The sequence below is a fragment of the Rhinolophus sinicus genome, linkage group LG02, assembly GCF_036562045.2.
Source record: "Rhinolophus sinicus isolate RSC01 linkage group LG02, ASM3656204v1, whole genome shotgun sequence".
Taxonomy (NCBI): domain Eukaryota; kingdom Metazoa; phylum Chordata; class Mammalia; order Chiroptera; family Rhinolophidae; genus Rhinolophus; species Rhinolophus sinicus.
The window spans coordinates 113,597,293-113,610,039 of record NC_133752.1 but is presented as its reverse complement, the minus strand read 5'-3'; the positions used below and the strand labels follow the sequence as shown (position 1 = coordinate 113,610,039).

The following is a 12,747-nucleotide window of genomic DNA, read 5'->3' as shown; positions in this document are numbered from 1 at the left end:
AATCAATTTGCCGAACTGTTGAGTCTCAGCCTCTCAGGGCAAGAGACACTTCCTCATCTGCTCAGTCTGTGACCCCTCCACTGTCATCTTGCCAAAGAGGGCGTGATGCCTGAAGGAGCACGGCCCCTGGATCTGCTGAGTCCACAGACTTCCGGTGTTTCTCTCTCCTGCTTTGGGGTGATTTGTGTGTGTGTTACATGTGTGAGGGGTTTTTTGTTCCTTTGTCATGTTTAGTTCTGGTTGGGAGATGTGGCCATTTCTAACCTTACAAAAGGTTAGAAATGTTTGCTATAATCTCATGGAAGACCAGGCCTGTGTCACTGAGAAATGTTACCTTTTAAATGAAATAGAACAAAGCAGCCTTTTTTGGACCAGATAAAACAATGAAGAGATTTTTTTTGGGGGGGGTTGGGGGGGGTTGGGGGGGACTTTTTCTTTTTAAGAGAACAAATTTTTAGCTGATAAAGCGTTATGAATACAGATTTGGATGTGAGAGCGTACGCAAAGTCTCCATCTTTCCCCACCCCAACCCCCACTACCATTCATTCCCCAAAAGAACCTCAGAGAAGAAAACCTATTTTACTTCATGTAGAGAAGAATCAGTATCATTTTGGTAAGTCTGAGTGGTACAAAGGCAAGAGTCAGAATGATTGTCCTGGCTAGAGACCTGCCATTTCTGACCCCTGTGATGGGGTTTTAGGGTAACTGGACCTGCTGACTTCCAGCCACCTGGTCTGCTGTTCTTTGCAAAAGTTCAGCTTCTACTACTTCAACTAATTTTTCATTCACATTGCATTCATTCTCTCACTCCAGGAGATTCATCTTCTACCAGCCATATTGCTTATTTTCTCTCTGTAGACCTCCTGCCCTTGGGACTAGAGGAAAACATTTACAGACAGAAGAATCCAGAAAGGGTCAGAGGTGATTCCACACACATAGCAGCGTGTTCATGAGACAGGCTGCTCATCTCAGGCCCATTGAAGTGCCTGCCACTGTAAATGTGCAAAAACAAAAACAAAAACAAAAACAAAACAACAAACAGAAGAAACCCAGCAGAGAGTGAAGAGGCGACTTACAGTGGATTTTGAAGTCCTTGTACTGCCTGTCTTCGATCGCTACCACGTACAAAGCTGCCCGGTCTGGAAACATAAGCCCTCCAGGTTTCTGTTGATGAATTGTGGGGAAATGGGTCTTGTAATCTAGTCACCTGACAAAGACATCACAGTTTGAACTGCACATAGAGTCACCAGACAGGCATCCCCTTGACAGCATTTCTCATTCAGCAGACTGTCACCTTGGCCAGGGTGAGGGTTCAGACGGCAAAGCTCACTTTTTAGTTTGGAGCAAGGACAATTTGAGAGACCCGGGTGGAATCAATAGAGCAAATGGAGTTGGGGGGAAGGTAAATCTAGTGAGGAACAGTAGAAGATGGTACGACCTCTCAGACTGAAGAAGCCAAGGTCAGAAGCATGCTTGGCTGTCTCGTAGCCATGCAATTCTAAGGACTTGTTGACCAGATCAGATGTTTGTCTTGGCAACACAGAATGGGTGTCAATTATAGTGAAAGAAGCCAAAGTTAGGTCTACAGGAGAAGGTGGTGACAGTTAGACACGTTGGACCTTGGGACGATCATTCTGTCCCCTGAAGCAGATCTGCTTAAAGAGGGGGGGCCTGGAAGAGGTGACCTTCTAGCCCAAGTCCTCATATATTTCCTAGGCTGTAGGCCAGGGTAGAGCAGCAAGACAGCCAGCAGACCGGCGAGGGGACAGCATGCAGGACACTTACCAGCCATTTGTCCCTGGCAAAGATGACCGTATTGAGCATTGACTCATAGAAGAGACAGTAGCCCATCCACTCGCTGATGATGATGTCTACCTTCTCCACAGGCAGCTCCACCTCTTCCACTTTACCCTTAAATATGGTGATGACTGTAAAATAAGAACCCCAAGACCACACTTTGCTGGGATCCTAGCTGGGAACCATGAACACCCATATCAGGGCCAGATCTACAGGTTTTAGCCCTGTTCTGATTCTGTTTTTAGGATGGGACATACCTCAACCTTCACCATGCTAGTTCCCACTAAGAGAATTAAAAGCTACTTGCATGTTTCCCTTAAATTTATTGAGCAGTTACTATGTGCTGGACTGTGCTAAGCCCACAGCATGTGCCATATCATGTAATCCCCCCAACAACTCTATGAAGGAAACACTTTATTATTCTTCTTGTTTACAACTAAGGAAACTAAGGCTTAGAGAGCTTAAATGGTGGCCGTGGAAATAGAGCCAAGGTCTAATATCCCATGACTCCAACACTCTTTTCATGGCCCCAACCCGTTTTAGGCTCTCATGATAATTGAAACCCAAAGAAGGCAGCGGTGACTTGACTCTTCTATTGCTCTTGCATCTGTTCACAGCCAGGGCTCATCCCCCAGGGTGTTCATGACGGAAGCATCTTGGTGTTTTGACAAGAGCTCTGCAGTCAGAGAAACCTGGGTTTAAGTGCTGGATCTTCTCATTACTAGCTTTATGGATTTCCACAAGTTACTTGATCAAACCAAACTCCAATTCCCCAGAGAACAACCTTGGAAAGTGACATCTACTTAGCAGGTGGTTATACTGATGAAATGAAATAACACATGTGAAGTTCAGGCTCATAGCCAGAGCTCAGCAGAAGGTAGACATCACCTGACATTGTCCCCCTGTTGACCAGTCCACATACAGGTGAAGGGGATAGGGCCGGGACAAAGCCCTGCTCTAAGTGACCTTGGCTCATGAGTCACTTTCAAGACCTCCCATCCTTCTGTGGCTGGAGAAATTTCTTAGTTGGGTTTTTGATCATTTGACACCTAATTTTGGAGTCTCTTTTTATGTTCGTGTTGTAAAGATCAGAGTAAAAGCTCTCTTAGATGCTACTGGGTGATGTATTGGTTGGCTGGCTCCATCTGGACATTTCCTCTGAAAGATTACACATCTTCATCCTCTGAAACCCTCTTTCTGCAGCATTTTCTGAAAAATCACACAATGCTTGAGCTTTGCTGGAAAAATTGAACAATGGTTTGTACTCAGGAGTTAAAAAAAAAGCCTGTTCTGAATCTGAGTTTCATGAACATTAATTTGGTTCAGAGGCTCCTAGATGGCAAAGGGCATACGGGTCGCTGGCTTTCGTTCTTGCCTTCACAGTGGATAATGCAGGTGGAGTCGTGCCCATTAGCTGCCGCTAATGATGTTATGCTCTCCAATATCTGGTAGTTAATTAAGGCTTAATCAGATAAGGCCTCCTCTATAAAGAGCCAGACACTTTGCACATGGGCCCAAGTCACTCTGGACGGAGACCTGAGTGCCTGTGGCCTCCTGCTTACTGCTCGTGAGCGCCACCCCTAAGAAGTGAGAGTAGTAGAGCTGGTCTTCTCCAAAGGTTTGAAGGAGGTGGGTGGGTAGCTGTGAAAGCTCGGGTTGTCTGGGGGCTCTGAGGCCCAATGGCAGGAACTCAATCCAGAGCAGGGCCCAAGGATGCACCAAGAGAACTCATAGGGGGACAAAGTAAAGAATTTTTAAAAATGCAAATAGAGTGCCTAATTTATATTCCTTATTCTGAAAAAGAACTGACAAATATGCCTGATCCACCTGCTTAATCATTTGCATGCAAAGCCTGGTTTGTCTTATTTTTGTAAACATTTTTAAAGTGTTTCAATGGCCTCCCTTTCTTTTCTCTGTGCACATTTATTTCTTGAAGTCTCTGCCCTCATGTCTGCACATGTCTATGGGCACAAACACACAAAGATCGCTCCTGAATGAATGAGTGGAGGCATTAGATTACGACCTCCCTGAGGCCCAGGAAGCTGTCTTCTTTGCCTCTGGTGCCACCGGCCTTCACCCTGGGTGCCTGGCACAAGGTTCACCATGACGATCCCATGGACTGGACTCCAGTAGGATGACAAGAAGCAGAAATGGACAAGAACATACAGGCAGGCATGTATGGGACATTCCTTGGGTGCCTCCCCCAGAGTGAGGGAATGCAGGCCCTGTTCTCTGCACCAGCCCTCTTACCCATTTGCTGCTGTATCCTGATCAATATGGGTCCAGCAGCAGATAGATAGATGATAGATAGATAGATAGATAGATAGATAGACAGATAGATAGATAAGAGCTAGATAGATACAGAGATATAGTAGGTTACAGAATAGCAAAAATCACTCTGTTTCAAAAAGACAGAAGGAATCGGTTACCCCTATAAAATGTTCAACAGTCGGGACCTGTGTTCACTTAACATCACCCTTCTGCATCCAAACATTTCTCAGAGCAGATGTGGTCCCCACTTGGCTTGGTAAGTAGATGGTCCCTTTGTGATAGGAAAAAGACACACCTTGTCATGCAGGGAGGCCTGCAGGGTCTCTGCTCCCGCTCCCCACATAAGAACGCAGGATATGGTGAGGCCAAAAAGGAGCACCCACGGAGCCATAGGTAGGGGAGTCATACCACTACGGTCTCACTGGAGGCTGGGTTCACTGGACGTGCGACCTGCTGTCCGTTTTGTCTGCAACCCACCGACGACTCTCTTTCACTCTCCTCCACTCTCCTCCGCTCTCCTTTGTAGCCACAGCAGTTATATTAGCGGCTAATTGGCTAACTGGCTACAGCTGACGGCCAATCAGCCACAGCTGACGGCCATCTACTACCCGAGCCAGCACTCCTCCATGTGAGGCCGAGAGCCTGTAAACTACTTTCTGGGGCTCTGTCCCCACACACCTCCCTTCAGTTTAGTAGAGGACTGGATTTCACACCCCATTCATGACCTTCCCCAGTTGCTTTTGTGCAGTGCCCAACCTGCACAACCTTATGCCTGGGGTCCTGGAGGCAGACAATTTATGCTCTTGTTCCACCTAACAACTAACCTTGATGAAATAGTTTCTGTCCTCTGGGGCCTCAGCTTCCTCATTGGAAAAAAGAGGAGGGAAGTTGGATCTGAAAATCCCTAAGATCCTTTGCAGCAGCAAAATGCTTTGGTTTTTCAGATACATATTGGGCTTGTGTAAGGTATGACTGGTGGGAATAACTGGCATCAATCAAGAAACAGTGTCTGCAACGTCCAGTTAGATGGTACTTTGCTTGCACCAATTCCTCAAGTCTGATTTAAATAGAAAAGAGGCCATGTTGTTTCTATGGACCCAGATATAATTGCCCAGCCAAGTCACCAGAGTTATTCTTCCTGTTTTCTGTAGCCACTACCGACAATTACTTAAACTAAGAGATTCAATTTCCCAGTCTACAAAATGCTGCCTCTTGTGGCATGGTTTATGGCAATGAATTAAGGGTTATTGGCCAGTGTGTGCATTCCCTGCATTCCCTCACCCTGTATGGCACTGGGTTGGCTCAAAGAACTGTGTGGACATGCGTAGCTACAGGCGTCCCTGCTCCATGCAGAGCCTTTCAAAGGGCTCCTAGCTGCTCATCTTAAGGTTCTGAGCAGCTATGGGCTGCAGAGCCCCACTCCCAATCTGGACTCCACATCACTGTGTCAACTCAAGGTTGTACTGAGGTCACTCTCCAGAGCTGCGTTTTTATTCCATAAGGATGATGGAAAATTTGTTCAACTAGCTGTGACAGGACCCTGGCTCGTAAATTTTAGAATGATTAATCATAACTAAATGCACAACAGGAAGCAATGAACTCTAAATTAGGAGATTTTTTTTTTTCCCCTGTAACTTCAAGTTTGCAAATTACATCCAGATTTTTTTTTTCCTTTTTGGCTTGAGTGGTTATTATATAAATTTGGTCATTCTGATTCATAGTCATTTGTTCTACAGTTTGTTTGTTTGTTTAACAAATCAGGCCAGGCTGATCTCCTTTGGGGCTGCAATGTGTCCATCGGAGTCAGCAGATCCCACGGGGGTCCAAGGTAGTGGTCTCCCCCTTGTAGCTCCTCACTGTTTCCCAGAGAAGATCCTGTCCCACAGAAGAGTGGGCATCGAGGGGCATCGAGTGCGAGGGCAGGGAGCATGTTGTGAGACAGCAGAGCCTCCGCGATGACACCCCCGCCCCTCGCACAGACACTCGCTGCCCTCTGCTCCCCGGCCACGCTGCTCACACACATATTTGGCGATGGCCATGCTGCCTGCCACACACCTTCTGAGGCCTGACTCGCCTCCAGCCTATGGTCTCTTCCTCTTACATGACTATCTTAGCTTCCTGTTTCCAGGATCTAGCAGAGCACTTGACTCTTCACACACATTCAAAGATTGTTACTGAATGAATGGAAGGATGGATGAACAATTTAAAAAAAAAAGAGTATTGGGTTCAGAGACAAAAGATCTTTAAACTAGTCCTGATTATGATGGTAAAAAATTAGTAGAGTTCGAATAGCAGCTTGCAGAGTGATTTCACACATATTATCTTAATAATCCTCACAGGAACCTGTGTGGTTGCTTTGATTATTCCATTTGCCTAATGAAAGAACTAGAGTTTAGAGAAGCAAAAGATGGAGCCAAAACGTGGGCCTGTTGTGTATAGTTCATCAACCTCCCTGAGATTCTGTTCCTTCATCGGCAAATGGTCAGAATACCTGACTCACCTACCTCGTGGGATTGTTGTGGACACTGAGCAAGTGCTTGGGACAGTGGCAGGGAGGAAATCAGAGGAGGCCAAAGATAACCGCCCTTGCCCTGGACACTGGTCTGGTTGGTTGGGAGGGTGAGGAGAGGTGGGCGGAACTATCCTCATCGCAGAGCCCAGCAACCTCCGTGCGATCAGCCCACCTCAGCTTCCCACCCACCTCAGCTTCCCACCCTGGTCTTCTCCAGGGTCCAGATACACGGATAAACCTCTTTTACAAGGTAGACCCAGCCCCATTCTTGAGCCAGTGGTGATGGGAGAAAGAGAACAGCAACAGCTTTACCCTCAGTGTCTGGTGGCACTTGGAATATATCCTGCAGCAAACAGACCCCAAAACGGGAGTGTCTGGGTGCCAGACAATTAAGGCCGGACAATTACATTCTCGAATGCCTTCTAGAAGAAATGCTACATCCCTCATTGCTGAATATCACTACGGTCACCTTTGAAGTACTCCCCTTGGGAAGCTATACACCCACTCCACTGCCTAGTCCACCCTTCAAAGCAAATTTGGAACTCTTTTTCTGGAATGGCCATCAAAGCGGCCATCATATTACCCTTGATGTCCTGAATGTCATCAAATGCCTTCCCTTCAATATTTCCTTTATCTTCTGGTAAAGAAAGAAGTCATTGGGGGCCAGATCAGGTGAGTAGGGAGGGTGTTCCAATACAGTTATTTGTTTACTGGCTAAAAATTCCCTCACAGACAGTGCCATGTGAGCTGGTGCATTGTCGTGATGCAAGAGCCATGAATTGTTGGCAAAAAGTTCAGGTCATTTAACTTTTTCATACAACGTTTTTAGCACTTTCAAATAGTAAACTTGGTTAACTGTTTGTCCAGTTGGTACAAATTCATAATCAATAATCCCTCTGATATCAAAAAAGGTTAGCAACATCGTTGCAACAAGCTCGCAAACTTAATTGTCAGAGCTCGCATGTACACTCAATATAGTATTAATATAAACTTAAATATAGTTCCCCTCTGTCTTCCCAAGTGCTCCATCCACCCAAGAACGTAGGACTTGAGCTTCTGCCTTGTCCCCAGTGCATGTCTTCCTGACTTCATGTCCTCGCCTGCTCTGGCTCCCTTAAGGGTGAGGGCCCGGTCTGTTTAGCTGGAGCTCTCAGCTTTGGCCAGAGCCCTTCCTGGCCAGAGACCATGCCTGACATGTCTCCTCCCCTAGCCACTGGCTGGACTAACACTTGGGTAATCAGAAGCCTACCAGGACCCGTCCCCACCCCAAGTTATCACCGACCATTTGGAACCCCCAGTATAGTGGAGCTGGGGTCGATCCCCAAAACATTGGCTGCAGGCAGATGCTTTTGTGGGCTTGTCCTGGAGGACGGGGATTCAGAAAGGAGCAATACTAGACAAGAGTGGTTGAAATCAGTGGGAATATAGAAGGTGACAAAGCGTCCCACAGGCTCAGGGATTCAGAAAATCATGCCAGGTTCCACTCTCACTCACTAGTTCTACATGGAACAGGCAGCAAGTGTCTCCCACCCCAGGAATTGCACCCGCAGTCCTTCTGTGTAAACATGCTTTCCCCCTTAGCACGCTGGCCTCTCCTCATCTCTCAGGTCTCCGCTTCAATGCGCTCTTGGCAGAGAACAGTCCTCCTTCCAGGCTGTGCTATTCCAGTTTAAAAACAGGCTCTGGGAGAGGAAAAGAGCCCTGATTTGTAGCGTTTGCTGATGTCTGTGGTGTAAAGATGTCCACCATGGACAATTTTGACTCCCTCCATGATGTCACTCTCAGCAGGATTGGGAAGACAGAACCAGCGCCTGGCACCAGGCAGGCCGCTGCCACCACCCAGTCGAAAGAAAACGCCTCATTCGTCTCATGCTTCTTTCTAAGTGCTTTCACAATTTTAACTCTTCTTGGACGCTGTTTGTTCGTGTGCTTTGCTGTGCGTCTTCTCTGTGAGACTGTAGGCTTCATGACAGCAAGGATCTCGTGTGTCCCATTCACCAGGGCCTCGCCAGCGCCTGGCACAGGGCCAGGAGAGTGGCACAATAATGCGTGATAGACGAGTGCATGAGACCCAGTCCTAAGATGGTTAACGGGCTGCCTAATGAGCAGCCAGGGAAGGAAGTAACCACCGCGGGAGTTACCTACCAGTCCAGGTTCATTAAAAACAATTACAGCTGACTCATCTCATTTCTTCTTTTGACAGCGTTATTAGTCAAGTTTATAAATGAAATAATAATAACAATAGTTAACATTTATTGGCTGCATACCGCCCACCAGTTACTGTTGTATTTTAGGTGCGCTAATGGGTACTTAAGAACTTGCTCTCCAGGAAAGAAGCCCCGTTTTCGCATTTGGTGATTTATGTGGTGTAAATACTCCCACTATGACCAATTTCAAGCCACCAAAGTGACTTCGTCCATTCCACAAATCTACCGAAAATTAAACAGTCAGCTCTCAGGAGCCTGTAGAGCCTGCTCCAATACCCCATGGTTTTCCACACAATGACTTTGTCATCCTCACAGTGACCCTATGCGGTATGTGCCACTATAATTCCCATTTCACAGATGAGGAAACTGAGACACAGAAAGTGAGTTTGACAAGGCCCCCGCCTCCTCATGGAGAAGGTGACAAATTATTGTGTGGATTCACAGCTGGCTGCCTGGGCCCAACATGCTGATTAAGGCTGAATGTGAACCAGCCTGAAAGCTTTGCACTCGCTCCAGGGCACCTATCACATACTGCAGGTAACACCACATAGAGAACAACAACCCCAGGAGAGCGATGTTCTCTTCGTCAGGAAGGACCAAATCTAACAACATGAAGCTTAATATGAATAAAAAGTGTGACTCAGTCTGTGTTCAAAACATCCGCTGAGCAGATGCAGGTTGGGAATGACAGCTTGGCAGTCACGCAGGCAATTGTGGTTGATTCCGGCTCAGTACCAGTATGACATGACCTTCCCACAACTGCTATGGAAACTGGAGCTGCACTGTTACAAGTACAGCACCTGGGCCCCTCCTGTTGCCCAGCTGTGTTTATTTCTCAGTGTGACTCTCTAGGGGTGAGAGAGGCTCTGAGACATGGCCAGAAAAAAGGGGACTCAAACCAACACACAGGGTGAAGCAACTGGGGGCGGGGGCTGTAGCCTGGGGATGTGGGAGGAGATGTGAAAGAGTCTGCCCACTGTCAGTGGGGAAAGGTATAGAGCGCTGGGCAGGTCTCGGGGAGGCAGAATCTACCTCAGCGGAAGGCGGTGCTTTCTAACAATCACAGCTCTCAGATGGCTGGTGGTGACATCCCTGTCAGAGGAATCATCTCAGGACTGGATGACTGCCGAGCACAGAGGAATGCTGCAGGAGCAGAGAATTCCAGCACCATCTATAAAAGGCTTGGAGTGTGTAGCAAAGAAGGAGCAAAGCTTGCAAAGTCATTAAGCTTGAAAGGACCTGTAGTTCATCTTGTTAAAGCTCCTACTACACATGAGACCCCATAGTAGGCACTTAACATACATTATCTCTAAGCTCCCAACAATCCTGCCAGCTGTGCATCCACATAGCCCCTCTACGGGGAGCAAGCAGTGCTCAGAAAGGTGAGGTGACTTGGCAAAGCCTTCCCTATGTCACTGCTGTCGTGCTACGCTCAGGCCTCTTCCATCCATCACATGTATGCCTGAGGACGCCTACCCGTCGAAGAAGAGAAAGGAGGAATACACATTTTCTCTTTAGTTTTCTGAGAAGTAAAAAGATTATACTTTTTTTGTTTCTAGAAGTATAAAAATTGTATCACTCCTTGAGCTCCCATGTCAACTCACAAATGAATCTACATTTGCAAGCATCTCGGCAGCCCACTGGTTTCCTCGGCAGGGAGAGAGGAAATAATAGTTGTCGGTGCCGAAGTCAAAGGAGGCTGTGAGCACGTGTGGGGGCCAGGCGCGTGGAAGCAGCCGTGTGAAGGTTGCTCGTCCGCGGCAGCTGGCTTTCTGGAGCTGCGTGTCTACATGTGAATAATCCATCCGAGGAGCGGTGTGGAGGTGGAGAAGCAGAGAGATTGATTGATTCTGGGTGGCAGGTATTTTATGTCCTGTGTTGTTATTTATGTCTGTACACCTACACTCCTGAGACCCACACAAATGCTGGCTGAAGCCTCGTTTCAAAAGCATTGCCATGGAAGCCTTCACACAGCCAAGCTGTCCTCTTTCTAGCACACATGCCGAGGCTGGTGAGCTGGGCAGCAGACAGGGCCCTGGGTGGTCCCACCCGCTGCACCCACCGCTGCTGCCCACGGGGAGGAAGAGATAAAGGCACTCTGCCTTATAAAGGCCCCAGGGCCCGTGGTTCCCTCCTCCTTCCTATAGTGTGAGGAGCAGGAACAGGTACCAGGAAGGGGTGGGGGTGGGTATTCACTTGGGGACAGTCTTTGTCCTTCTTGGGCCTTCGCCTCAGTATCAGAATCAAGTAGGAGCCATCAACGTACAGAGCATGGAATAATTCCATCCTAAAGCCATCAGGTGGGGCTGAGCGAACGCCATCCGTGCTGCCCAGGGAGGGTGGGGGATGGGTACCACCACAGTGCAGCGTGGTGTGTTGAAGCCTGAGTGGGTGAGGGCAGCCCAGCAGAGCGCAGCAGAGCCAGAGCGGGGTGAGCAGGGCACCCAGGTGTGGGAGGGGGATGTTGGGGGCTCCGGGGGCATCTGCGCAGGAGGGCAGCCTGGCTCAGCCAACCGGTGCCTGAGCAGGGTGGGGAGAGGCTGCCTGGAACAGGGCGATGGAGCCCAGCACTGGGTGACAGAAGCATCTGCAAGGGGCAGGAGGTGCTGACAATGGGCAATTGTTTACACACAAAGGGATTGATCCAATACGTAAACATATTCAGAATAATAGGAGCCAGATTTTTCACAAAGAAAGGAGTCACGCATGGAAAGGGACATAAAGGCTCCAGTAAAAACACTGTGGTGCTGGTTTAGAAGTGGACGTGTCACATGAACTTGACAATAGGTATAGACAGATGTAGAAATACATGTTGGATAAGTGTGTATGTACACAAACACACACGTGCGCGTGCACACACGCACACACACGGTCTCTAGTCCTTCCCGCTGAGACAGCCTGGGAGCACCAGCACCTACAATCCATGAGCACACATAACCCCATCCTCATTTCTCAACGCCATTGTCCACTGAATGGAATGAAGACTTGTTAGAAAAATGGCTGATTCTAGAACAGAGGCGTGGAAACTACAAGATGAGCCTGAAACATCTGTGCCAGAAAATGAGAACGCTCACAAAAAGTGCAGGAGGCATGCGATAAGGACTTAGAAACCAGCTTGAAGACGCATCCAGTAACCAAATCAGGGACAATCTGAGTATAAAAGTAAGTATGGATAATAATAGACACAACCTATTGAATAAAATGGGAAATTAATGATGAGGAATAAAATATTTACATGGTTTCAAAGTACCGCACCCAGAAAATCTTACTAATTCCAAAGGGGGAAAGAGCAGCGTTACCGTGGAGAAGCCTGGCCTACGTCGCCTGAACCATGTGGTCGGAGTCAATGGCACCTGGAACGGGACAAATCAAAGCCACCCCCACCCCCCACACCCCCGAGAGTGAGAATACCATGTGTGTCTCTGCTGTTCTTGCACAATGCGTCACCTAAACCCAAATGAAGAGTCACACAACCCAAACTGAGGGACGGCCACAGGACACTGGCCTGTGATCTTCACGTGTCAAAGACCACGAAAGTTGAGGAAAGCCTGCGCCAGCTTGAAAGAAACTAGACACATGACGACTCAATGCAGCGTGTGATCTGGAACTGAAACTTTTTGCTGTGAAGGATGCGATGGCAACAACTGGCCCAACACGACAAGGATGTGAGCACCAGACAATGAAAATGGATTCATGTTAACCTCCTGATTTATGGCTGAGCTGTGGCTATGTAGGAAAACGCCCTTGTTTGTAGGAAATGTACATTAATGTATTCAGAGAAAATGGGCATCTTGTCAACAACTTACTCTCAAATGGCTCAAAGAAAAGGAAAAACCCAGCTGAATCTGCACCTGTTTTTGTAAATTGGAACGTTTCGAAGGTTAAAAGAAAGAAGAGAAAAAGGGAAGGGAAGGGCAATTTATAAAGTTATAGGGGTCTGGAGCAGGAGAAGGGAGGGGA

General features: G+C 47.7%; 1 protein-coding gene across 9 annotated transcripts in view; it reads right to left on the bottom strand.

Moving 5' to 3' along the window:
* The window catches only part of PRMT8 (protein arginine methyltransferase 8), an 89,975-nt gene that overhangs the window by 20,906 nt on the left and 56,322 nt on the right, over positions 1-12,747 (bottom strand). For all 9 annotated transcript variants that reach the window (XR_012493819.1, XM_074325243.1, XM_019756931.2 and 6 more), the window contains 2 exons: positions 1,786-1,928; positions 1,077-1,164 (listed from right to left, as the gene is read on the bottom strand). Coding sequence is in view for 8 of the 9 variants with exons in the window: in XM_074325243.1 (XP_074181344.1) it covers positions 1,077-1,164; positions 1,786-1,928 (231 nt within the window). In the remaining variant the exon portion in view is untranslated. The remainder of the gene's footprint in view (positions 1-1,076; positions 1,165-1,785; positions 1,929-12,747) is intronic.